Source organism: Mus pahari, chromosome 10, assembly GCF_900095145.1.
Source record: "Mus pahari chromosome 10, PAHARI_EIJ_v1.1, whole genome shotgun sequence".
Classification (NCBI taxonomy): domain Eukaryota; kingdom Metazoa; phylum Chordata; class Mammalia; order Rodentia; family Muridae; genus Mus; species Mus pahari.
The window spans coordinates 94,092,779-94,119,183 of NC_034599.1; the positions used below are offsets into that span (position 1 = coordinate 94,092,779).

At 35.7% G+C, this 26,405-nt stretch overlaps 1 protein-coding gene across 9 annotated transcripts in view; it reads left to right on the forward strand.

The window, feature by feature from the left end:
* The window catches only part of Stag1 (stromal antigen 1), a 305,967-nt gene that overhangs the window by 163,017 nt on the left and 116,545 nt on the right, over nucleotides 1–26,405 (forward strand). For all 9 annotated transcript variants that reach the window (XM_021207927.1, XM_029543705.1, XM_029543700.1 and 6 more), the window contains one exon: nucleotides 6,616–6,689. In XM_021207927.1, the coding sequence (XP_021063586.1) occupies nucleotides 6,616–6,689 (74 nt within the window). The remainder of the gene's footprint in view (nucleotides 1–6,615; nucleotides 6,690–26,405) is intronic.

The following is a 26,405-nucleotide window of genomic DNA, read 5'->3' on the forward strand; positions in this document are numbered from 1 at the left end:
TGGGTTACCTCACTAAGGATGATATCCTCCAGATGCATCCATTTGCCCAAGAATTTCATAAATTCATTGTTTTTAATAGCTGAGTAGTACTCCATTGTGTAAATGTACCACATTTTCTGTATCCATTCCTCTATTGAGGGACATCTGGGTTGTAAAGGACATTTTTAAAGTTGGCTATGGTGCTTAAGTCGGTAATCTTAGTACTTGGGAAGTCAGTCTATTCAAGACCAACCTTGGCTACATAGAAAGTTTGAGGTTAGCCTGAGGCATATGAGACTTGAGATGTGTAGATGAGACAAAAGAAAATACATACGGGTCTTACGTTCATAAGATTTAGCTTCAAATTATTTCATCTTCAATTTTTAAATAGAATTGTAATAATCACCATTGAGTAAGGGTGACATGCAAACTTATTTTAGAAAAAGATTATCATAGTGTTAGGCAAGTCAGTCATTTGATGTTGCAGGCTTAAAAGAATACCAAATAGTAACATCTCATTTGGGAGACAGCTAAAGTAAATTTATAGAAGAAAGCCTCAGTGTTGTTTTTTTTTTTTTTAATTGATGTATAAAGCAATCCTCTAACATTGGTGTCACTCCATTCCTCCTCTTTCTCAGTGTAAGGTAATCCAATCCAGGGGTTTACATGTAATAAGCAGTCAAATGCTCTCTGAGAACTGCTAGCTCTTACTTTATTTACACTTAACAATCTGATTTTTGTAGATGTGATAAAAATGTGTTTTGCATGGATATTTTATTTTTTACATTCATTTATTTTCATTTTATGTGTAAAGTTGTTGTCTGAACAGAATATTTATACACACATATGTGCAATGCTCATAGAGACTAGAAAAAGGAGTTGAATTCCCAATATTTGATTAGCAAATTAATGTGTACCACCATGCTGATGCACGGAATTGAATTCAGGATCTCTGGAAAAATACCCAGTGCTCTTAAACACTGAGCCATTTCTTTAGCCCAAATTTTCTATTATAGAGAAATTTTTTTTAACTTACTAGGAGGAAAATTTGTGGTTTGTATTATTAAATCTTTTAATTTAAAAAGATTACATTTACATAGAATTGTGTATATACACATAATGAGATTTAACAAGCAATAGAAAGCAAAAACTTACAATGAAATTATCGTGTGGACCAAAGCTTCTTGCCTAAACCCTTTCATTCATGATCCACCTCACCCTAGAACTTTTTACAGTACTTGGATTTATAGGTGTATAAAATCAATGTAGAAATTAAACACCCATTGTTGATTTAAAAAAAAAACATAAAGAAATTTATTTTTAAAGAATTGTTTTGTTTGCATTTAAATTTATTATATATTAATGATGAATTCAGAGTTGTATACTAAAGGAACACATACACTTATTTATTTTTACCTAACAAACTACTTTTAGCTTCTATGGGAAGCTAAAAGCTGGGCTTAGCAGCACTGTATTACAATCCTAGCAACAAGGAGTTAGAGATAGGATGATCCCTGGCATTTATCCAGTTTGGCTAAATCCGTGACTCCAGGTTCAATAAGATGCCGTGTCTGAGGACAAACACAGTAGAGACATGATTGAGGAATACACCTTAACAAGGAGCCCTGCTCTCCACCTATATGTACACAAATACACATATTTACCCACAAATTTCACACACACATAAACATGTTCAAACACAAAAGGAATTTTAGGTTAAACTGCTTGATACTGCAGAACATTAAAGTATCTTCAATATTTTTTAGAGTTATCAATATTTTGATGTTGTAATTGTTAATAATGGAATGCAACTATACATAAGTACCTAGTATAAAACAAGTATATGTTTAGAACCATTTCAAAAACTAGAAAATTCTGTTGTTTGTAACGTTTTATCTTTTTCTTTTTTTAAATTTTTTTTAAGATTTAGTTATATTAGTTTATGTATATGAGTACACACTGTAACTGTACAGATAGTTGTGAACCTTCATCAGGTTATTGGGAATTGAATTTAGGACCTCTGCACATTCTGGTAGACCCTGCTCGCTAAGGTCAACCCCACTTGCTCAGTCCCTGCTTGTTCTGGCCCAAAGATTTATTTATTATTATAAATAATTACACTGTAGATGTCTTTAGACGCACCAGAAGAGGACATCAGAGCTCTTCTGAGGTGTTGTGAGCCACCATGTAGTTGCTGGGATTTGAACTCAGGACCTTTGGAAGAACAGTCAGTGCTCTTATCTGCTGAGCCTTCTCACCAGCCCTGGATCATTTTTTTTAACTTACGATTTCTCTATGTTTCCCTGGTTGTCTTAGAACTGAATATGTAGTTCAGGCTGGCCTGGAACTTGAGATCTGCTTTCTTCTGCCTCCCGAGTGCTGAATTTAAAGGTGTGTGTCACTATGCTTATTTTTGTTAAACAAATTTTTTGGGGGGGGTTGTTTGTTTGTTTATTTGAGACAGGGTTTCTCTGTTTAGCCCTGGCTGTCCTGGAACTCACTCTGTAGACCAGGCTGGCCTCGAACTCAGAAATCCACCTGCCTCTACCTCCCGAGTTCTGGGATTAAAGGCTTGCGCCACTAGGCCCAGCTGTGAAACAAATTTTTTAAGAGACCCTAATCTGAAGGTCAAATCTATTTTTAAAATTAAATATCTTAATGTATACGTTTAATAATTTGATACATACTGAAGATTTTTACTAGGAAACTATTAAAATTGTGTTTTTCTGTAAGAAACATTATTATTGTCTGTAAGAAACATCAGTCATTATATGTATAGTAAAAAACACTGCCGCGGTGTTTGAGGCAGCATTCATTGGTATTATGTTGCATTTTGTCTTAGGGTTTCTATTGTTGTGAAGAGACACCATGACCCTGGCTATTCTTATAAAAGAAAACATTTAATTGGCACTGACTTACAGATAATGGAGGTTTAATCCATTATCATCATGTTAGGAAACATTGTGACATGGGGGCAGTGTGGTGCTGGAGAGGCTGCTGAGAGTTCTACATCTAGATTGGCAGGCAACAGGAAGAGAGTGACCTCAAGGCCTGGCATGAGCTATTGAAACCTCAAAGTGACATATTGACTCCAACAAGGCAAGACCTAGTCTATCAAGGCCAACTCTCGCAATAGTGCCACTTCCATATGGGGACTGTTTTCCTTCAGATCCCTACACATGTGCATCGAAAAATGGCAATATTTTATATTTAGAAGAATAATTGCCGTAAAATCTTATGGTAAAGCATGGGCAAGAACTGCCAGAAACACCTTGGATTCATTACATTTTTGATTTTTACTTTTGATCTTTGAAGTTTCAAAAACATTTTGTTGTTGCCAGTCTTTGCCCAAATTCAGTTATGCATACCTCCGTGGTGTTGACTAGCACCTGAAGAATCTTGGAATTGTGTTGTACTCTACTGTACTGTACCATAATTGCTTTTCAGAACTATTACAACAAACTCAGTTGCTTAAAAGAAATGTATTGTTTAACAGATTGAGCTGTGTGTTTTTCAGACTTTTCATCTGCACTGCAGAGAAACAATAGGTTTATTTAGACTCTTCATTTTGTATTTTATTCCAAGGAAAGCCAGGTCTCCTGTATTGGATTTGTGACTAGCTTTTTGAAAGCAGGGGTGTGCAGCCAAGATTTTTGTATTTTTCTGGTCTGGATTTTCCTCTTGTTTCTCATTGTAAACTTAGGTAAAAGAATTCAGTAATACCTACGCATCAGAATGCCATCCTAATTTTCGTCTTCAGATTAGTCTCTCATCTTTATACTCCTCCTTGGAGTATAAAATAGTGGCAGATTCCTTGCCAGAATGTACAATGAATGAATGATCTCTTGGTTCACTTTCCTGTATACTACTTAGTTTAACATGACACTCATGAGCACAGATCCCACCACCACCACCTTTTATTTAATTATGGGATTTTCATCTTCAAATATCTCAACAGAATTTTGCATCATTCTCTCTTCACAGCATGCTAGGGCTGAGACACATCTCCAAACTTTTCCAAATTCATGTCACGAAGTAATAAAAATAATCCCTCATTTCTGTTACCAGTTTTCAGATAGGCCTTTTAATCATCATTACATACTTCAGAGAAACGCCTTAAAGAAAGAAAGAGTGGTTTTGCCCCTGGATTTTGCATGTTTTTGTAAAAGTTTGATGGAATACATTGGTTTGTCCGTGGTACTGCCCAGGGAGCGGAGAGAAATTGCATAACATAAGAGACAGACTATTAATTTTCAGTCTTTTCTCAAGATGACCCACTTTAGCCAAGGTGTTCCACCTTCCACAGTTCTATCCCCCTCCAAGTCTACTGAAGATTTGAATTTGTCAATAGACTAAACCATTGTCAGAACTTTCAGTCTAACCCTCTCTGGATGTGCACTAACAGTCACAGCTAAACATCTTATTTACTAAGATCTAAAGTAGCCTTCACCTCAGCGTTTAACAATCTCCGTGAAATATTATAGGTTGCTATCAGTCCAGTATCAAGATGCTATTGCTGTCATTCTTTCTGAAGATATCGAGGGAAGGATTGACTGTAGGCTTCTTGTAGCTTTTGATGTCTACGACATCATTCCTGCATTCTATACATGATGGTCTTTTTCTGTGTATTCATCTGTCTCCAAATTTGTTGTTTCCCTAAAGAGGTGCATTATATATAATTCAGTAACCAATATTTCCCTGTCTTTAAATTTTTTGTATTTTGTCGCTGGAGAAATGACTTAGCAGTTTTTGGGTTCTTTCTTTCCTTGCAAGAACATGGCTCAGTTCCAGCATGTGCTTGGTGACTTGCAATCACCCATGACTCCAGCTTGAGGGTTATCAAACATACTGATGAGGGCCCCTATATATACATGGTTCATATGTATGTTTGTGTGCATGCATATATATAGCCATACACACATATAAATACATTTTAAGAGGAATTTCAATTGCTATAAACCACTTTCCAGATTAGATCACATTCTCAAATACTGAGGTTAAGATTCCCACTCATATAGATTTTTACATCTTTTTCTTTGTATCATAAACCATATTTTAAATATTTTGCAAGTATATTAGAAACTGCTTCCTTAAGTAGTGCTGACTGGAATGTGTAACACCAATGAATTAGGTTTTTTTTTTTTTAGTTGTTTTTTGAGACAGGGTTTCTCTTTATAGCCCTGACTGTCCTGGAACTCACTTTGAAGACCAGGCTGGCCTCGAATTCAGAAATCCACCTGCCTCTGCCTCCCAAGTGCTGGGATTAAAGGCGTGCGCCACCACGCCCAGCAATGAATTAGTTTTTGTGTTGTAAAATTCATAATAAGTATATTTCACACTTGTAGTAAGTACTATTTGAATAGTTTCTTATATATTTATTTGCATCATCAGGTGGTCGTCTGAAAGTTTGCAAGCAATGAACATTAAATGATAAAAGCTATATTTTAAATTTTCCTTTTCCAGAATTGCAATATATAGTAGTATGCCTACCATATTCTGCAGGAGAAGCAGCTCATATAGTTAGCCACACAGTGTTCATAACATGTATAATATTGTGTGTTCTCAGCACTTCTTTTTTTTTTTTTTTTAGATTCTGTGTTTTCTGTTCTTTCATTCTATCATGTCTGCAAACAATCCATTCTTTTATTGATATGGAGTGCTCAGTGTTATGTTATAAAATAGGCTTTGTTTTAGATGATTGTTACAATAGACCACAGCAAGTCTACCAAGTATTTTAAAGTAGACCTGGCTAGAGTTTTGAAACTTGTAATAGTTTTCATTTATAACTGCCTTATCAGGGTATGTTCACCTCATATGTAGAGAAACACTTGTGCTGCTAGTTTTTTTCTATAAATGCTGTTAACATATAGCAAGAGTCGGTCTGAAACTATTTTGCTGTTGTATGAAACAAAGCCTATGTATGTGTATATAAGAAAAGCAGTTACATTGCTGAATTATTTTTATATTATTTGAATTATGTGAAATTTTATGAAAAATTGGGACATTAAAAATCAGTGTCCTACAATAGCAAATATGTTGCTTTTGTGCACAGTAAATTAATTTAAAGCTTAACCCTTATCGATAATGTTGTCTGATATATGTACCTGTGTGATATACTCTTGTGTTTTCTTAGTGGATTACGGCAGTGTTAGCTAGGAGTTCTAGATTCCTCATATTTTTGAAAACTATGCCTAGTTGAGCTACAAACTACTCAGATAAGAGTAATAATTTGATGCATTGTAGAGGAGGAAATGGCAAGTAAATCAGGATGAACCCTGAAGTAATGAAGGCATAACTAAGCCAGAAGACTTATTTGGGGAGATGTGTAGAAATGTAGGATGATTTCAAAAATAAAGTATTCCAAGAAAATACAAAGTTGACCAACATCTTTCCCCTCTCTTCCTTGTTCTTTTTCCAGTGTATATTTATTGAGAGATAGGATAGGGTCCAAAGCCAATGTGGCAAAACTACAGAAGCTCTACTAATAATTTTGAACTTAAATTCTATAGTCAGCAAGAGGTTGATTGCTTCTAGGAATGAGAATAATGAGTAGTTTAAAATAATTGGAATTATTTATTCCAGATAAAATGACCAATATTTCAATTTTCTTTTTTCATTGTTTCTTTTTCATTTCAGCTACAAGAAAATCAAGATGAAATTGAAAATATGATGAACTCTATCTTTAAGGGTATATTTGTTCATCGATACCGGTAAGGTATTTTAATCATTTAGAATTTTTTAAACCTAAACAGTTGTTGCTTATTTATAGCATAATTTATATAGCTATACAACTCTGTTTACTTTTACTTTGTTTTCTTTTTTGAAAAATAGCTTTGTCTATAAATACTAATTTAATATTTGTCGGGAATTTTGCCATCAATGTTGAAACATCCTTTCTAACTCAACATTTATTACTATTGGAGATATACTATGTACTTACATTCTCACAGATGTAAAATGAATTAATATTATCATAAAATTAAAATGGCCTACTAATAAGCTATTGAGTATTATGACATTTGATATATTTTAGGGTCCTACCTTTTCCTCTATATAAGTGTCTTTGTTAAAATACCAGAGCAAAGACAGGAGAAATAAAGGACCAAAGAATTATCTGTGTAGTAAAAAGTATGTTGGTTGAAATGAAATTCCTTTAAGCAAGGAAGACAAAACTAAAGAAATACATTACAGTGAATTAATATTGCATATATATGTAGTTCTTTTAGTTATATGCAGTAAATGAAACGGGCTCAGAAGATAGAAGTATCACTTGCAAAAACTTCATGATTGGTCAATTAATTTTTAAAACAATGAAAATTTTAATGGGTGTATAATGGTATATGATAATTTAATAGAATATTTTTAACTCATTACAAAAGAAATATGTAAATACTTCCTATGGAAATAGAGGTTTCTAGTACTTTTTTGTATATAATATTGGACTTTTCTATATCATGTCTTTCCTAAGCTACAGTATTAAAATCCAGCATTTACATACTTGTTTTTGAAATCTTAATTTAAAAATTGAACTTGAGCCTGAATATCTTTTTTTTTTTTTTTTTTTTTTGAGCCTGAATATCTTGAGTTTTATCCAAAACCTACAAGGAGAACCACCGTCCACAGGTTTTCTTCTGACTTATTAAGATACAACCCCTGCCCCAAATAGGGTAAAACATAGGAAATAATTTTTTATTCACTTCACATCCCACTCATTGCCCTCTTCCTGCTCACCCTCTCCCACAATCCTTCACCTGTTCTCCTCTCCTCCTCCTCTGAGTGGATGGGTACTTCCCATGTATCCCCCTCAACCTGGCACTTCTAGACTCTGAGAGGGTATATGCTCATCCTCTCTCACTGAGGTCAGACAATGCAACCCAGCTAGAAGAACATATCCCATATACTGGCAACCATTTTGGAATAGTTCTAAGTTGTTCAGGACCCACATGGAGACCAAGTTGCATATCTGCTATATGTGTAGGATGCCTAGATCTAGCTCCTATATGTTCTTCAGTTATTGGTTCAGACTCAGAGCCCCAAGGTTCCGGGTTAGTTAACTCTGTTGATCTTCCTCTGGAGTTCCTATCCCTTCATTTTTCTGCAGTCCTTCTTCTTATTCTGCAAGAGTCCACAAGATGCACCCACTGTTTGGCTGTGGCTTTTTGCATCAGTCTGAGTCAGTTGCTGGGGGGAAACCTCTCAGAGGGCAGCCATACTAGACTCTGGTCTACAAGCATATCAGTATCAGGGATTGGTGCTTGCCCATGGGATGGTTCTCAAGTTGGACTGGTTATTGGTTGGCAATTCTCTCACTCTCTGCTCTATACCCTTTGTGTCTGCTTTTCTTATAAAAAGGATAGATAAATTTTGTATCCAAGGTTTTATGGGTGGGTTGGTGTCGCTTTCACTCAATTGGGGTTCCTGCCTGGCTACAGGAGGTGGCACCTTCAGGTTCCATATCCCTAATGCTGTGAGTCACAGCTAAGATCACCCCAAAGCCGGTTTAAGTTTGTTTTAATCTGTAACTTCTCATGAGAAACCCTTAAAAATACAGGTATAAGCAAAACATTTTCTGTACATGACATTACAGCAGCGCAATCCCAGCAGGGTATAACCTATATTTAAAAACTTTAGAGATAAATAAAAACAGATGCCAATCAACAAATGCACTAATATAATGAGCAGACAGTTCTTAAAACTAATTACCTAAAATTATTTTTTAAAGTTTCAAAAGTCTTTTCAATAGCTAGTTTGAGATTTCATCTCATCCTCAAGTCAAAATGAGTTAATGATCAAGAAAAGAGAATAACAAATGCTTGCAAAAGATTTGTGAATGAGAAATTTTATTCACTGCTGATGAGAGGATAAACTAGTACAGTCATTCTAGAAACCACCATGCAGGTGTCTTTCAAAAACTGAAAAGAGGCAAGGCGGATGGATGGATGGATGGATGGTGATGGATGGACGGACGGATGGACAGACAGAAAGAAAAGAGGGAAAAAAACAAAAAGAAAAAGTTAAAAATAGATGTGTTCTATTTTCCATTTTCATCATTCCTGTTGATATAGCTATTTGATTTTGTGTGCTATCACAGTCATGTCCGTGGTCTTTGGCGCATTATACACAATAGCAAAAACGTGGAAGGTACCTCGATGTCTGTCTAAATGAATAGATGATGGAATTGTCAAATCTGTGTAACCAACCAATGGACTTTTGTCCAGCTATAAAGAAAAGTAGTAACGAGATTTGCAGGAAAATGGACATAGCTGAAAAACATTTAGCAAAGCAGTCCAAGCATAGAATCTCAAAAATTGGCTGTTGTTTCTTATACATAAATCCTTTTGTATAGTATACATATGCACATACATACTTACATACATATACACATACATACATGCATACATATGTAACCTAAATGGGAGAAGAGCTGAGAGCCTATGGCCATAGTTTGTGAAACTAGGAGAAAAAGATTTAAGGAAGAGTAAATGGGCGTCTAGGAACATGAAAGCAGAGAACAGGTTATATGTAAATCCCATTTCATCTTTAAAAAAGAAATAATCTTACTGATATATAGTTCGATTTGTTTTACTAACCTGATATTAAAATCTTGAATCTATGTTCTTCAGAGATATTTGTGTGTTTAACTTTTTTTTATAAAATACATTTGTAGTTTGGAGTGTGGATTTTGTTTTGTTTTGTTTTGGTTTTTTTGTTTTTTTTTAACAAAATAATTTAATTTTTATTTATTTATTTTTGGATTTTTTTCTTTTAAATTTTTTCACTTTTTATTGGCTATTTTATTTATTTACATTTAAAATGTTATCCCCCTTCCCAGTTTCCCCTCCACAAACCCCCCACTCCCCCACTCCTGCCTCAGTGCCTTAGCATTCCCCTACCCTGGGAGCCTCCACAGGACCAAGGGGCTCCCCTCCCAGTGATGTCCGATAAAGCAATCAGTGATCGCTAAAAATCAGGAGTGATTTAAGTCTTTAGGCTTTCATTGCTGTAAAAATTTTACTGCTCATTCAGTCTCTTTATTCATTACTGGCTTTTTCAAACTTTGTGTCTTTATATATTAACATCGGTAGGTTTTTATATCAGGAAATTTACATTCTACATTTTTAACTTATTGATAAACAACTGAAGATTTTTTTAAACAGAACATTTTTCATTTTATCTACACAAAACCAGCTTCGAAAAATAATGAATTTTAATTTTGTTCTTTAGTAATTTTAAACATGTATGTTTGAATTCTGTTTATTCTATATACATCACTCTTATCTCTCCCCTACTTCCATTAGGCCTATTTATTTATTTATTTATTTATTTTTAAGATTTAGTTATTCGATGTATGTGACTACACTTTAGTTTTCTTCTGACACACCTGAAGAGAGCATCAGATCCCATTACAGATAGTTGTGAGNCACCATGTGGTTGCTGGAAATTGAACTTAGGACCTCTGGAAGAGCAGTCAGTGCTCTTAACCCCTTGAGCCATCTCCCCAGCCCCCTTTAGGCCATTTTTTGAATTCTAGTTTCTTTTCTGTATTTATGGCTTTTTACTTTGCTTTATTGTTCACTGCGTTTAACCAGGCTTGTCTGTTTGACCCTGAAGTTAGGTCTAGTGGGCTGTCATGTAGATACAAAACTGAAGACAATGAAGGCCCTCTCCCACCCCCACCCCCATCTCTCAGAATTATTTGTAGCTAATAGTTTAACACTGAGTTACAGGTCCTATAAGTGCTCCCCACATAGATGGCTGATCATTGACAGGGCCAGTATCTTGTGTACCTTTTAACAGTGCCATCAATTTTTTAAGCCTCTTCCATGATGATGTCTGACCTTTAAAGGTAGTGTTTTAAATGTCTTGTTTAGGAGTAACCCTCAGCTGTCACTTACTCTTCACCTCCTGTCAGCCCTTAGTCTTTACATTCTGTGGTGTTTACTGCAAAAAGATTCTATTATGTTTAAGGCTGAGGAAATACTTTTTTATATGCAGATATAAATCCTCTGAAGGCAGCTCGATACTTGTCCATCTTTCAAAGGTATAGTAGTATGCTTCTTCTTGGGATTTTTTTTCCAACTCCTAGCATGGATTCTTTTACAAGGTTTACGGTATGAGGAATAGATCCTCTTAATATGGAGTAATCCTAATAGGCAGAGACTGTTTACTTATATCATTAATGACTCTACTGTACAGGTGGGCATATCTTGCCTATTATTGCAATTTTCAGGGTTCCTAGCTCCTTAAGGCCATTGATTTCTCCATCCATCCTTTATGTCTTGTCTCTCGATTCCTTTTTTGTACACCACACATCTGGCATCCTTTATAACACTACCAGGACTGCAAGAGCGATCCAGCAGGCAGAAAACTCCCCCCACCATTCCAGCTTAATTTCTCCATATGTTACAATTAGGGTACTTAGTGTCCTTCGAATAGTCTCATCTTTTACTTATGTCCAGCATGATCAATATTTTGTTTTATCCCCTGCATTCTACCAGACCAGCAACTTCTACAGTGATGTTTCACAATTGACAATGGGGGTTTTTATTTAGTGACTGTCTTTGCTTCTCTTCTAGGGTGAAACTTTAGCCATATATGGTGTCTTCCATCAAAACTCTTAATTAGTTGGTTTATCAGAAAATATATTCCTATCTTTTGTTTAAATCCCCTTCATTTTGCTTAATCCTCTTCTATCTTAACTTTTCCATTGTCCATGCTTAAAGGTTTCTTCTCTGAGTATGCCTCATCTCCACTTTCTCTTTCCCTGCTCTCTTCACACCTCTACTTTCCTCCTGCTGTTCCCTTTTACTTCCTTGGCTTTCAAACACAACACGCAAAGGAGTTGAAGCTAGGATTTACATATAATAATGAAAATGTGGGCCTTGGTCACCTACCACAATCAGTATAATTTTTTTTCTGATTCCATTTGTTCACCAAGTATTTTATAATTTCAGTTTACTTAATAGTTGAATAAAATGTTATTTTGTGCATGTCCCATGTCTTAGTCAGGGTTTCTATTCCTGCACAAACGTCATGACCAAGAAGCAAGTTGGGGAGGAAAGGGTTTATTTGGCTTACATTTCCATACTGCTGTTGATCACCAAAGGATGCAGGACTGGAACTCAAGCGGGTCAGGGAGCAGGAGCTGATGCAGAAGCCATGGAGGGATGTTCTTTACTGGCTTGCTTCCCCTGGCTTGCTCAGNCNNCTCTCTTATAGAACCCAAGACTACCAGCCCAGAGATGGCACCACCCACAAGGGAACCTCCCCCGTTGATCACTAATTGAGAAAATACCTTACAGCTGGATCTCATGTAGGCATTTCCTCAACTAAAGCTCCTTTCTCTGTGATAACTCCAGCTGTGTCAAGTTGACACAAAATTAGCCAGTACATCCCATATTGTCAGTATTTATTTCTCAAATAATGGACATCTATGCTGATTCAATTTATTTAAAATTAGAAATAGAAATAACTGATGACCCAGCAGGGATTTATTCTGTGCTGGATACATACCTATGTTCAGTGCTGTTGTATCGGCAGTAGCTAAAAGCCCCACTTCTTTCATTGGTTTTGGGAATAAGGGTGATAGGTTTTTAAACTCTCAGTTTGTATCTTCTCAGATTTTTGTTTGTTTATATTAACATTGGTTTGGGAACATCCTTTTCTTTTTTTCTTTTCTTTTTTTTTTTTTTTTAACACTTTTTGTTTAAAGCCTGGTCTCACTCTCACCCCAGGATAGTCACTGACTAGGCAGAATCCTCCTGCCTTAGTCAGGTTGTGAAGTTATAGGTATGACCAACCCAAGCAGCTTTATCTATTTATTCATTTTGTAAGTTATTTGACATTTTTCTTACATAATTTTTTTTACTACTGTTAAGATTTCTTACATTGTCTTTTCTATATTACTTTAGATTAGATTTTAAGTGTTGTTTCCGTTATTATATTTATTTTTTATTTTCTTTTTACTTCCCTATTCACTTATTGGCTGTTGGAAACAACATATTTTTCGTGTTTTTATATTTAAAATTCGTCTAGTTATTAATTTTCCCAATGTTGACAAGTTGTGATACATGTTATGAGTTCACGTGATGTTTCTTGTTTTCTTTCTTCTCAGACTTATTTTATGACTCACCATATGTTTTATTGGATATGCTGAAGGAATACGAGAATATATATTGAATAATTGCTTCAGAAATGTTCTTTTTGGACTTAGTTGTTTCTTGCTTAGGGATGTTATTTTTTCCATGATGTACATGATATGTTAAGGTCTTCAGCTGTTGCTATATTAATGTCTACTTTGGCTTTAATTACAATAATGTTTTATATAATTGTGTAATTATATCATATTGTAGTGTTGATTATACTGATACTTTTTCCCCTTTACTGAACTGATCCTTTATTATTGCGAATTAAACATTTTTCTTAATATTTTTTCAATTCATCATTTGTTTAATCCAATCAAAGTATAGCTACTACCGACTAGTTATAGTTTCTGTTGTCATGGTATATTGCTTTCTATTCTTTACATTCAATTTTTGTGATTTTACTTTTATGGGGTTTGTTTTTTTTTTTTAATATACTCATTATGTCTTGAGGAGTTGTAGTTTGTTCAATATATTTAGCCAGTCTTGCCTTTAAGGTGGTTGTTGGTAAGATTGTTCTGTATTATATTTGTGTTTTCTTTTTCCTGGCTTCTTATAATATTGATAATATTTTCTTTTTCTTGTATCAGGTCTCTTCTAAGTTTTTAGGTTCCTATGTTTTTATGATAGTAATTATTTTTTTTCTTTCTACTGTTAGGGAATACTTCACTATTCAGTTTCATAGCCATTCTAGTAGAGATGCAATTTTTTGCAATAATTGCTTATATTTGAAAGCTTTGTTTATCTTTTTTTCCTGAATGATAGCTTTACTAAGGATATATGTTGATTAGCACCTACTTGCTTGCTTACTGATTGTTACGAACTTTGAATTCATTATTTTGAATTCATTTTATCCTTTCATTTTACATTACCTTTCTGAGGGGTCCTTAAGTGAGTGTCTTACATGATACTTGGTGATTTTTCTCTTGATACTTTTAGAGGTATTTCTTGTTGAAGATTTATTTCTAATTATTCATATTGAATGTGTCAGAGTGTGTGAGTGTGGTGCTCACATAGGCAAGGAATGATTTTTTCATTCTCTGGACCAGAGCTTTAGGCCGTTGTGAGGCACCTGGTTTGCTTGCCAAAAATTGAGCTTTAGGTCCTCTTAAGAGGAGAATGTGATCTGAAGAACTGAAGTATCTCTCCAGCTTCTGGAAGTTATTTTCTTGTTCTGTTTATAATTTGAATATCACTTCTTAGTCAAGACCATTTTTCATCAGTTATTTTAGATACCATTCATCTGTTCTAGTGTATCTATATGGCTCAATGATTTACATTTACAGTAATTATTTCATTCAATACACAGTGTATGTCTTTCATTTATATGTCTTTTTCAATTATGGTAGATCCATATTTTGTGTGAGGGAACCTCCCTATATTACACTCACTGTTATGGCCATGTTTGTTTATATCCACATGTATGGGGTTTTCTTTTTCTGCATCATTGCCAGCAGTTTTGTATGAATATATTTTTATAATAGCCAGTTTTTCCAAGCTGAAATTTTATCTAGTAGATGATTTCTATTTTCCTTGATATAGAAGTTTTTAATGTACTTGTCAGGTATTTGAATTGTTTCTTTTGATATATGTATTTGATATAATTCTACTTCTTAATTTACCTTTTATTTCCTGAGCCTTGTTCAGCGGGTGAACTGGTTGGTGTCTTTTATATATTTAAAAAAAAAAATTGTCACATAAGGGCGACCTTCCCCTTCTCAGAGGTGAAGGGGAGGGAAGGTGGACTGGTGGGGGGGTTGCTATTTATCTCCAATTTTTATGTGTGTCTTTTGCCTAAGAAGTACATTGGCTATGATTTTAGAATAATGGGGGCTTTTATTTAGTGTTGGGTAACTTTTCCAGTTTTCATGATGGCCACAGTATCTGCTGGTATTTCAGTGACATTGACATCTGTTATTCTAGTGTTTTAATCATGTCTTGTGTTTGGGTTCTTTAAGTGGGCTGAGTTTGCTAGTGACACCAAGGTTATGAGGGTAGCAGTCAATTATCAGAGTTTACATGGAACAAGGTTGCTTGTACAGGCAAGGCACCTCTGGACCATCAGCAGATCTCAGTAACCTATCATTTTCTTAGGAGCTCAGGAACTTCGAGTTTACTAGTGTCCAAGGTTCCCATCGCTGTCTGTGGATGGAATTGCTGGCTTTTGGGTCTTTCTGGATTTAAATCTATCAGATCATGCTGCCTGAATGCTTCCTTGGACATCACTGGGTCTAACCTCTACAAACTTGCCAACTTGCCTTTCTTTTGTGGTTTCTGCAGTGTGTGTAGGACCCCCTGGTTGTTTAATAATGACCTTAGACTGCCATGGTACTCATGGAAGGCTGTCAAAGGTACTTTCCTCTGTCACAGAAAGCTCATCTTGCAAAACTGTGTGGGTAATCTCAATATTGTGCTATATAACTGGTTGTCGCACAAAAGGCATAGTGTAAGCCAGGCTCTATCTCTAGAACAGTGCAGTAGCATGGTGACTCACAAGGTCCCCAAACGCGGCTCATGGCCTTTGAGTGCTATAAACTTTTAACAAATGCTAGCATGAATAACAATTTCACCTTTTTGTGCCTAGTGGCACCCTTATGATTTAAGAACTAATTTCAAAAGATGTGTTGTTGATTGCTTAGTTTCGTTCTTTATATTGTTATCAATCAGGATTTTATAGTTCTCAGCCCTGTTCCTCTGCACTCTTGCATTCTGCCTCAAAATTTCTAGTGAAGTGACTTCTTGTCTCTTGAATAATAGAACACCCATTTGATCACACTTAATTTTTCTCTTTTGTGCTGGCTATATCAAAAACAATATTAATGAAGTGCTAAAGGGATATTTTGTTTCCTATAAACATTATTTTCTGTACCTATCAAATGTTCACAGATAGGTAGATTTGCTGTTATAAAATTACATATATATATATATATATAAAATGCAAGGGTTTGGAGAAAAAGCAACTCTTGATGAGAATGTGAATTAATGTGGCCATTAGAAAACAGTATACAAGCCGGGCGTGATGGCGCACGCCTTTAATCCCAGCACTCGGGAGACAGAGGCAGGCTAATTTCTGAGTTCGAGGCCAGCCTGGTCTACAAAGTGAGTTCCAGGACAGCCAGGGTTACACAGAGAAGCCCTGTCTCGAAAAACCTAAAAAAACAGAAAAAGAAAAAGAAAAAGACGCCTGGCATTAATCCCATTTCTGAGTATATATCTAAGGTAGCTGTGAAGAGACACCATAACCAAGGCAACTTTTATAAAAGACATTTAATTGGGGCTGGCTTATAGGTTCAGAGGTTCAGTTCATTATCCCCAAGGCAAGAAGTATGCTAGCACCCAAGTAGACATGGTATTGGAGAAGCCAAGAGTTCTACATCTTGTGGCAAAGGAAGTCTGGAGAAGACTGTCCTCAGGCAGCTAGGAGGAGGGTCTAAAAACCCACACCCACACCCACAGTGGCACACACTCTTCAACAAGACCACAGCTAATAGTCCCACTCCTGGGCCAAACATATTCAAACCACCATATTACACTCCCTGGCTATCATAGGGCTATGATGAGTTTTTGGTGGCCATAAGTAGGCATAGCATAGTGCAAAACATACTTAGTCCAACTTTAAAAGTCCAAAGTTCAATGTCTCTTAACATTCATGAAATCTCTTAACTGTAATTCCTTATAAAAATAAGATAAGAAAAGCACATCACATACCTCCAATATCACAGACAAAACAAAATGACAGTGAGGAAATCCTGGACAAAAGCAAGACCGAGAACAATCTGGGTAAACTTGAAACTGCATTTTCATGTGTGAAGTCAAAGCACTCATCAGATGTCCAGCTTCTTTCTGCATCAATGATGACAACACACTTCTTTCTTTGGGGCTTGTTCCACTGTGAGCAGCTTTCCTCAGCAGGTATACCATAGCTCTGATATCTCTAAGATCTTGGGGTATCCAAGGCTACTTCTACTTTACAGCTTATCTTTTCATTGTTTAGAATCAGGCCATGATCTCCTGGGCTTTTCAAAAGGCCCTAGGTCACTTTTCCAGTTCTGTCCCTCTGTAGAACTCTAGGCTCTGCTGCTGTTCTTGGTGCTTAGCCCATGGGGCTGGCATCGTTAATACAATGGGGTCTTCTGTTGCAACTAGACTTCACCAATAGGCTCCCTCTATGGTGCCAGGCCTTAACTTCTTTGCATGACTCTTTCAGTCCTGGGCTATCAGCTGCAACTGAGGCTGCACTTTTACCAATGGTCTTCCCTGGCTTCCCACAGTGCCAAGCCTCAGCTGCTCTTCAAGACTCCTTCATGGCTTCAAAACCAGAACCACCTTAGTGACTCTTACACATTACCAAGCCCCAACTGCACCACAAAGTACCAACCTTGGCTGTCTCTGGAACACAGCTTCTATGTTCTCTCAGAAAACACTTCCCAGATTTCACCTCAGTGATGCTGGGCTCTTCTTAATCACTGCTAGTCCTCCCAATAGTCCCTTCTAGTTTTGACTCTAAAGTCAATGGCTGAAGCTGCAGAATTGCTGCTTGCTGGAGCTAGAACATGCCCCCCTTGCTCTATTACATTATTACCAGCTTTCTGTTTTCCAACTTCTCACTGCCTAAGCTTGGCTGTCCTGGAACTTGCTAACAAGGCCACACCTCCTCCAATAAGGCCACACCTCGTAATAGTGACACACCCAGGGCCAAACATATTTAAACTACCACATTATGTCAAAAAGGTAACTTGTTTAGAATAGTAACATTCTTAGTACCCAGGATTTGGAATCAACAGAAGCATCTTAGTTACTTTTCTATTGCTGTAATAAATTATGCTGAAAGTAATTTATGTCAGAAAGATTTGTGGTTTTTATTGTTTTTGTTTTTTCGGCTAAGGATACATTACATTATGGTTGAAACTCAAGGCAGCATGAGTTTAAAACAGTTTCAAATTGTGTGGTCTGTCAGAAAGATAACGATAATGATTGCTTGTACTTATCTGGCTTTCTACCCCATTTTCAACTTTAAGGTGCATGGTTTTGCTCTCCTTTGTGTGTTTGAGGCATGGTCTCCCCATGTAGCACTGGTTGCCCTTTAATTCAGGTATAGACCAGACTGACCTGGAACTCACATAGATTCTCCTGCCTCTGCAATCTGAGTGCTGGGAATAAAGGGATGAGTCACCTCAACCACTGACAATATTTTTCTCAAATACAATATTATTATGAATACTTTGAGAATTTAATATAAGTTATACAATGCACTTTGCACCAGTTTACCGCCCCCAACTACTCTTAGATCCCTTTCCTACCCTCCCTATTTCTTGTTTTAAAAAGTAATCCACAGAATTTAATTTGTCTTTACTGTACATTAATGATAGAGCCATCTACTGGCATATTGTCTACTTGCCAGTGTTTTCTCAGTGAAAACATTCTGCTTTCCCTAGCCGCTAACAACTGTTGATAGTTATCACCTAGGTGTGGGAGCTTTTGCCAGGCTTGATCCATCTGGTGCTGTTCTCATGAAGTCAACCACAGCTGCTGTGAGGTAATGCTCACAGCTGTGTTGTTAGGGTCAGAAGATACCAATTCTCCACTTTTTCCTGGATTTTTGGTTCTTACAGTCTTACTGCCTCCTTTTTCATGGTGGTCCCTGAGATGTAGGGTTAAGTGGTGTAATATATATAGCTTATTTATGGCTGAGCATTCTGTGGCTTTTCTCCTTTTTATGCAGTCCAGAACCCAAGTCCAAGGAATAGTCCTGCCCTCCTTTAAAGTGGATCATTCCATGTTAATTAACCTAATTAAGATGATTCATTACAGAGGCAAGGAACGTCAAATTAACAAGCCACAGAAAGAATACTGCATTATGTTGCTCTTATTTGCAGTTGATTTAAATATTAATGTCATAAAGAAAATACTGGTTATTACCTAATGGTCAAAGTAGCAGGGAGAAAGACAGAAATAGATTGTATACTGTGATAGTACAAAGAAAGTCTTAGTATACATTGCATAGTATAATGAATGTAGGTAAGGATTATATGTTTGAAAATGCCCCCCAGGAATATTTTGGGGGTTTTTAATGTTTTGTTTGTTTATTGTTTGTTTTTAAGAACAGGTATTTGGTGGACAATTCAGGCTGGCCTTAAATTAGTAATCTTCCTCTATTAGCCTTCCAAACAAGCTAGAATTACAGGTGTGTGCCACTATGCATGGTATTGAATGTTCTTACAATTAAATAAATATTTAAGATAATACATGTGTCAGTCACCCTGAATTTGACTAAGATAAAATATTTATATACATGGAGAATTATGTCAGATAAGTATATAATTATTGTGAATCAAAAATAAATCTGTAAATAAAATTACTGAGTAGTATGTTACTAACTACAAGTTTTATGTATATAATTGATAGGATAAGAAATTTCTCAAAGTTTAATTTGTTCAGCATTTTAACAATGCATATATGATTCATTTCTGTTTTGAGGTCATGAAGGTTTTTTTTGTTTTGTTTTGTTTTTCGAGACAGGGTTTCTCTGTATAGTCCTGGCTGTCCTGGAACTCACTCTGTAGACCAGGCTGGCCTCGAACTCAGAAATTAGCCTGCTTCTGTCTCCCAAGTGCTGGGATTAAAGGCGTGTACCACCATGCCTGGCATGAAGGTTTTTTTGACACGACAATTATTCCTAATTTGTTTTTCCATATTAGAAAATTTTAGATGATTATGTTTATCATTTGCTGTCATATTCTGTGGGTTTGAATTTGTTTCTACTTTAGTGAGCTCATTTACATGTACTTTCTTGTGTGCAGTGGATGAATTCACTACTGCCATAAACTATCAGTGATAATAAACTTGCAAAGAACAGTTTATTTTGCCTCATATTTTAGAAGTTTTTGGTTATGGTCCATGGTTTTCTTTTGTAATGGGCCCTAATGAAAGTACTATATTGAGGACCACATATTAGTGCTGCTCATATTGTGGCTCTATAGAAAAGAAAGGAAGGAAGAAGTCTGTGTTCCCTAGAAGAGGAAGAAGTAGTGGTCCATAGTCCTCTTCAAGACAGTTCCTCAGTTCCTTAAAAACTTCTGCCTTTGCCCTGCCTGTCTTTCTACCATGTTTCAGTAGATCAAGGCAGCAATCTAAGCTGTTAGCATAGAAATTCAAATTGTACCTAAAAATTATTTGGAATACTAGACTCAAAATCTACTGTGAAATGATCATTTCTTTATTGTTTTTTTATATGAATTTATGAAAGATCGCATTGTTTTTGTATGTGGGAAGGTATTCCAAGCAGATCCAAGGTTTTCTTATTTTATGTCAGTCAAGTCAAATTTGATAGCCCATATTCTTAGGCCAGTGAAGTAAGAATTAAAAGTTATACTTGTGCTCTTGATATTTTTTTTCATCTCTTTAATATCTCTAAGATAGTGGCATTCCCTTACTCAAGCTCAGTTTGGTAATATGTGTCCTCTTTGTTTTGGTCAGTCTAATTGAAGATGTAATCTGTCTTGCTGTCAAATGGCTATAGGGTTTGATTAACTTTACGTTTCATTTTATTGATTTCTGCCTATTGTCTCATATCTTCTTTGGTTCTAGTGGATTATATTCAGTAATTTTTTTCTATATAAACTTACTAATTTTACAGATTTTATATTCTCTTTCTGCCTTTAAATATCTTTGTTTTAAATTTCTGTTTTTTATTCTGTTTTATATTCTCTTTCTCTGTTTCATCTGAGAAATATTCTCCCAGACAATGCTTTAATGGGCAAATTTTTATTAATGATTTCTTTGATTTGTGTTGGGTTAAACTAGCCTAACTTCTGAACATTGTAGGTATTCTGATTTTTCTGCCATTGCCCTCTAGTTTATAGCATTCCATGTACCTGTAAAAATGTACTATACTGTTACTTTCCTGTTCATTTTTTTGTCATGAAATGCCTCTTAAGTTGCTCTTTTTTTCCCCCACAACAAAGTACCCTCTCTAACTTTCTTTTTCTTTGTTATCATCTTTCAAACTTTTTATGTCTTTTAGTATGTCTCTAATAAACAGCATATATTTGATCTTTTATGCAATCTAAAAATCAGTTATTTTCTTTTGGTTTTGGATTTGTTTGTTTTTCGAAACAGGGTTTCTCTGTATAGCCCTGGCTGTCCTGGAGCTCATTCTGTTGGCCAGGCTGGCTTGGAACTCAGAAATCCGCCTGCCTCTACCTCCTGAGTGCTAGGATTAAAGGCGTGCGCCACCACTGCCTGGCTAATTTGGATTTCAATATGAATCATAAATTATTAGAGATTATATCTCATTAATCTCTCTTAAATTTGTAAAAGTAGTTTTGTTAAAGTGTACCTTTTTAGTCCGTTTTGCTATTGTTTTCATGTATATTTTATCCATATTCTTATTACCCTATGATAGTGTTAAATTATCAGTGTATATAGGAGGTAAGAGAGAAAAAAACTATGCCATCTTTAATGTAACATCTTGTTAACAGTTTTGATACCCTTTTTATTAATCATTTTATTCATTTACTTTTGAAATGATATCCCACTTGTGGATTACCCCTCCACAAACTCCTATCCCATCTCCTCTCTCACCCCTCACCTTTGCCTCTGTGGGAGTGCTCCTCCACCCACTCACCCATCCCCACCTCACTGCTCTAGCATCCTCCTATGTTGGGGCATCAAACCTCCATAGGACCAAGAACGTCATCCCTCCCACTGATGTCAGATAAGGCCATCCTCTGCTACTTATGTGTCTGTAGCTATGGCTCCTTCCATGTATACTCTTTCATTGGTGGTTTAGTTCCTGGAACCTCTGGGTGGCCCAGTTACCTGATATTATTCATCCTATAGGGTTGCAATCCCCTTTAGCTTCTTTATCTCTTCCATTAGGGTCTGCAGTCTCATTCTGATGGTTGGCTTTATCTGCATCACTGTTGGTCAGGTACTGGTAGAATCTCTCAGGGAACAGCCATACTAAACTCCTTTTTGGCATCAGCAATAGTGTGGGGAGTTGGTGTCTGCAGATGGGATGAATCCTAGGTGGGGCAGTCTCTGAATGGCCTTTTCTTTAGTCTCTTTTCTATTTTTTGTTTTAGTTTGTTTTGATTTTTTCATTTTTGTTTTTGTTTTGTTTTTCAAGACAGGGTTTCTCTATGTAGCCCTGGCTGTCCTGGAACTCAGAAATCCGCCTGCCTCTGCCTCCCAAGTGATGGGATTAAAGATGTGTGCCACCACTGCCTTGACAATTTTGACATTTTATGTAGAATTTTAGATAAGCATTTTTGGAAAATTGAGTCCTTTCAAAGAACTGTCTTTGGTTTGTCTTGATAATACTTAAGAAGTTTACTATTGTTTGGGTTTTTTTTTGTTCAACATTTATAGTTAATTTCGCTCTTTAGTTTGGCTGCCTTTTAGACTTCCGTCTTTTTGTTTTTACCAGGAGCTTGGTTCTTTTATTATGATACTCTTAGTATAATTTTCTTCATCTTGCTTTTTCTTTTCACTGGTCTTTTGGATATTATGTTTATATACAACTTTTTTAAGATATGAACTTTGTTCATATAATAGTTTTTTTCTAGTTTGTTTTATATTCTATATGATTTCTTTCATTTTTTGGATTGTTTTTTTTTCCTCTTTTTGATCAGTTGTCATTTCATGCCTCTTTTATTTTTAATAACAATTTTTGTGGATCTTTTCTTTCTTATATGCTGGATACTTTCATTTTAATTCATATTTACTCTTAATGAAAACAAGTTATTTTAAATTTTTTTGCTAAGAGCAAAAGTAGCATTTATTCTGCAACTAATTTCCCCCAATGTTCAACTAACACATGCAAAATTCAAAATATTCCCAACTCTGGATTTGTTCCATCTTTTCTTTCTTTTTAAGAGTGGTTTTCATATATATTGACCTTTTAGCACATGGCTAAAGAGTTGACAGATCTCCAGTTCCTACTTTCTCTCTTCAACTGTCCATTCTGATACCATGATGCATAAACCTTACTCACCTTGGCCTGCCTAAATTCTCAGTTCTTTTTTTCTTCTGTCTGTGTATATTCTCAAGTTACCTTGTTTCAGCTTACAGTTCTGCTTCTTAGATGTATAAGTATGGACCAATCTTTTAATCCCTTTTCACTTTCTTAGAGATTGTTGGTTATTCTTACATAAATCCAGCACCTTTTTATTTTTGCATATGTGCTTTTTATTCTATTCCCTGGGGTGGGGGGGGTCCCCAAGTGAAAATATATGAACAAATTGTTTTGGCTCTGTCACATGTGCCTGTATTCTTTTTGCTGTTTTTTGTTTTTTATTTTATTTTTGAGGCAGAACCTTGCTTTAAAACCTCATCTGCCTTGAAGCTCAGGAACATTGATTGATCTTCCTGCCTCAGTCTACTAACTGGTATATTTAAAGGAGTACACCACTAGGTCTGTGTTTCTTAGTAGACTCTTTAGATAGAGTCATTGGATTTTTCTAGGTGTTGTCACTTTTTTTTTTTTTACTAATGCATAGTGCAACAAAAATGAGGTATAGCATGTTATCAAATTTTATAAACTTACTGCTTTTTTCTCCCTGGAAACTTATTCCAGTGTTAAGAAAACATCTGCTACATAGCCATGTCCATAGTCCTAAAAATGTGATATTGCAACACATTTAAAATAATTTGTTTGGCTGAAATTATAATAGTTGAACTTAGTTTTCAAACAGGTTCTCATAGAGTGCTTTTTCAGAAGTCTTCTATAATTCCTCTTAGCATGATGTCCTTGAATAGCATTAACCTCCCTTTCTACTTAAAATTTCATTTTCAGGTCTTACTGTGAGTCACTTTCTGTGATTTAAAAATCTTTTTTTTTTTTTTAAATATTTATTTATTTTATTATATGTAAGTACACTGTAGTGGTCTTCAGACACTCCAGAAGAGGGCATCAGATTTCATTATGGATGGTTGTGAGCCATCATGTGGTTGCTGGGATTTGAACTCAGGACCTTTGTAAGAGCAGTCGGCGCTCTTAACCACTGAGCCATCTCACCAGCCCGATTTAAAAATCTTATTGACAATGTATATAACAAAATATGGTATGTGTATGTGTCAGCAATTTCATTAGATGTTTAAATTCATCTGAGTTCATTTTGTGTATCTCCCACACACAAATACACACACCTTCACACAATTAATCTTTTCTTACTGTATTTTAAGGGAAAAAATTGTTAGAGCAAAATTTTATATAGAATTGTTTGAGATAGGAATTTATTTTGTGCTGAACTTGATGTAATAGATCCTTTTAACATACAGAATTATTCACTTTAGAGCTGTTATAATTTCTCCTATATAAGCAACTAAACTACTGGTTTTTCCCTCAGATTTTGAATTGCAATAACTTAAGTTTAATCTAGTTACAGGAAAAGTTGCTATCAGTGCATTTCAAGAACCTTTGTTTCTAACTGACTAGAGTTCATTCTTGTTTCATTGTAAACAGAAAATAATTAAGTTCCTGTTTGTCAAGAAAGCAGTCTAAATCTAGTTTTAAAGCCCTATGTCTTCCCCACACTCAGATTATTAGTACAATTAGTTAGTGAAGTTTTTTCCCATAGAAACCAACATGATCAATTTATAATATAAAATTGAAATAAAACAAAAGATTAATATAATTTTAGCAGATTTGTACTTTTATAGGTGGTTTTCTTTAAGTTATCAAGTATAGGTTATCCTTAATTCATTTTGCTGTTCAAGATCCCAGTGCCAAAATGCTATTGAAAATTAATCTTGTGTTAAAATTTTTGTTATTATTTTTCATCATGTCTTAACTTTTTTGATTTTTAGTTTAATATTTACATTTTTGCTATCAGATTCTTTAGAATACCAGTCTTAATGAGATGGAGTTATTAGAAGTAGAGATTGTACATACAAAATACTTTTAGTATGAAAAGTAAGGGCTCTGAAAAATATTTTTATATCAACGGTTGTAATCAACTCAAGATTTGAAACAACTAGTGTACCATGTTATTCCCTGTGTACTAAAGTATAATATTAGCTCCTAGAGGACAGAAAAGTTTTTTTGTTTTTTTTTTTTTTGTTTTTTTGTTTTTTGGAGAGAGAGATTATTTATTGCTTTTATTTTTTATATATATTTCTTTTTTTTTCTTTTTTTTATTATTATTTTCTTTATTTACATTACAAATGCTATCCCGAAAGTTCCCTATCCCCCCCCCCCCCCCCGCTCCCCTACCCACCCACTCCCACTACTTGTTTTGTTAGGTATCTTTTCTGTGCTACCTAGCTTGATTGATACAAGCTTAGAGTCACTTGGGAATACAAATCTTAATTGAGAGATGCTTTTGTTGCTTTTGCCTGTAGGCAAATCTTTAGGACACTTTCTTGGTTGATGTGGGCAAGCCCATCCCGCAGAAGGCTCTGCTACCCCTTGATAGGTTGTCTTGAGTTGTATAAGAAAGCAAGTAGAGCAAGCCAGTAAGCAACACTTTTTCCTATGGCCTCTGCAGCACATCCGACTGCTGTGACTTCCCTGGATGATATGCTACAAGCTGCTAAATTTGCTTTTGGTTCATGTATTATCAGAGCAATAGAAACTCTAACTAAATTATTTATCTCTGTAATCATTAAAGAAATGCCATTTCACTTAAATTTAAAAGAATAATCAGTATATATAATGTGTATTATATTACAGGCATGGGGTCACCACAGTGCTGTAGGTGCTGATCCATTGGAACTCCGTCGACTAAAGAGAACTGATTTTTGGGCCCAACAACACGACAGCTAGTTGTTATTAGATTAATGATTAATATTCTTATTAATTAAGATACCCCTAAACACAGCATTATAAAGCAGATATTATTATGTCATAGTTTGTATAGATTAAGAATTACGGGGTGGCCTAGCTAGATTGTTGTCTATAACTGTACATTTTACATTATTTCCAGTTGGTTGTGGTGCTGTACGTGTTAGCATTTTGTCTAGGCTCTGCCCCACAGTTACCTGGTAATAGCCAGGTATGCCTGACTCACTATAAAAGGGGCAGCTTAGCCCTCCTCTCCCTTTTTTCATTTTTACTCTTCCTCTGTCCTCTAGTGCCCCCCCCCCGTCTTCCCCATTCCCCTCCCCCCTCTCTCCATGTGCTTATGGCCTGGCTCCTCCTGTGTGTGCTGGTGTCCTCCCTCCCTCCCCTCCTCTTCCTTTTCTTCCTCTTCTTCCACCTCCACCTCCTCCTCCTCCTCTTCCTCTTCTTCCTCCTCCTCTCTTCCCCTTCCTCCTCAATCAACTTCCATCTCCATGCCC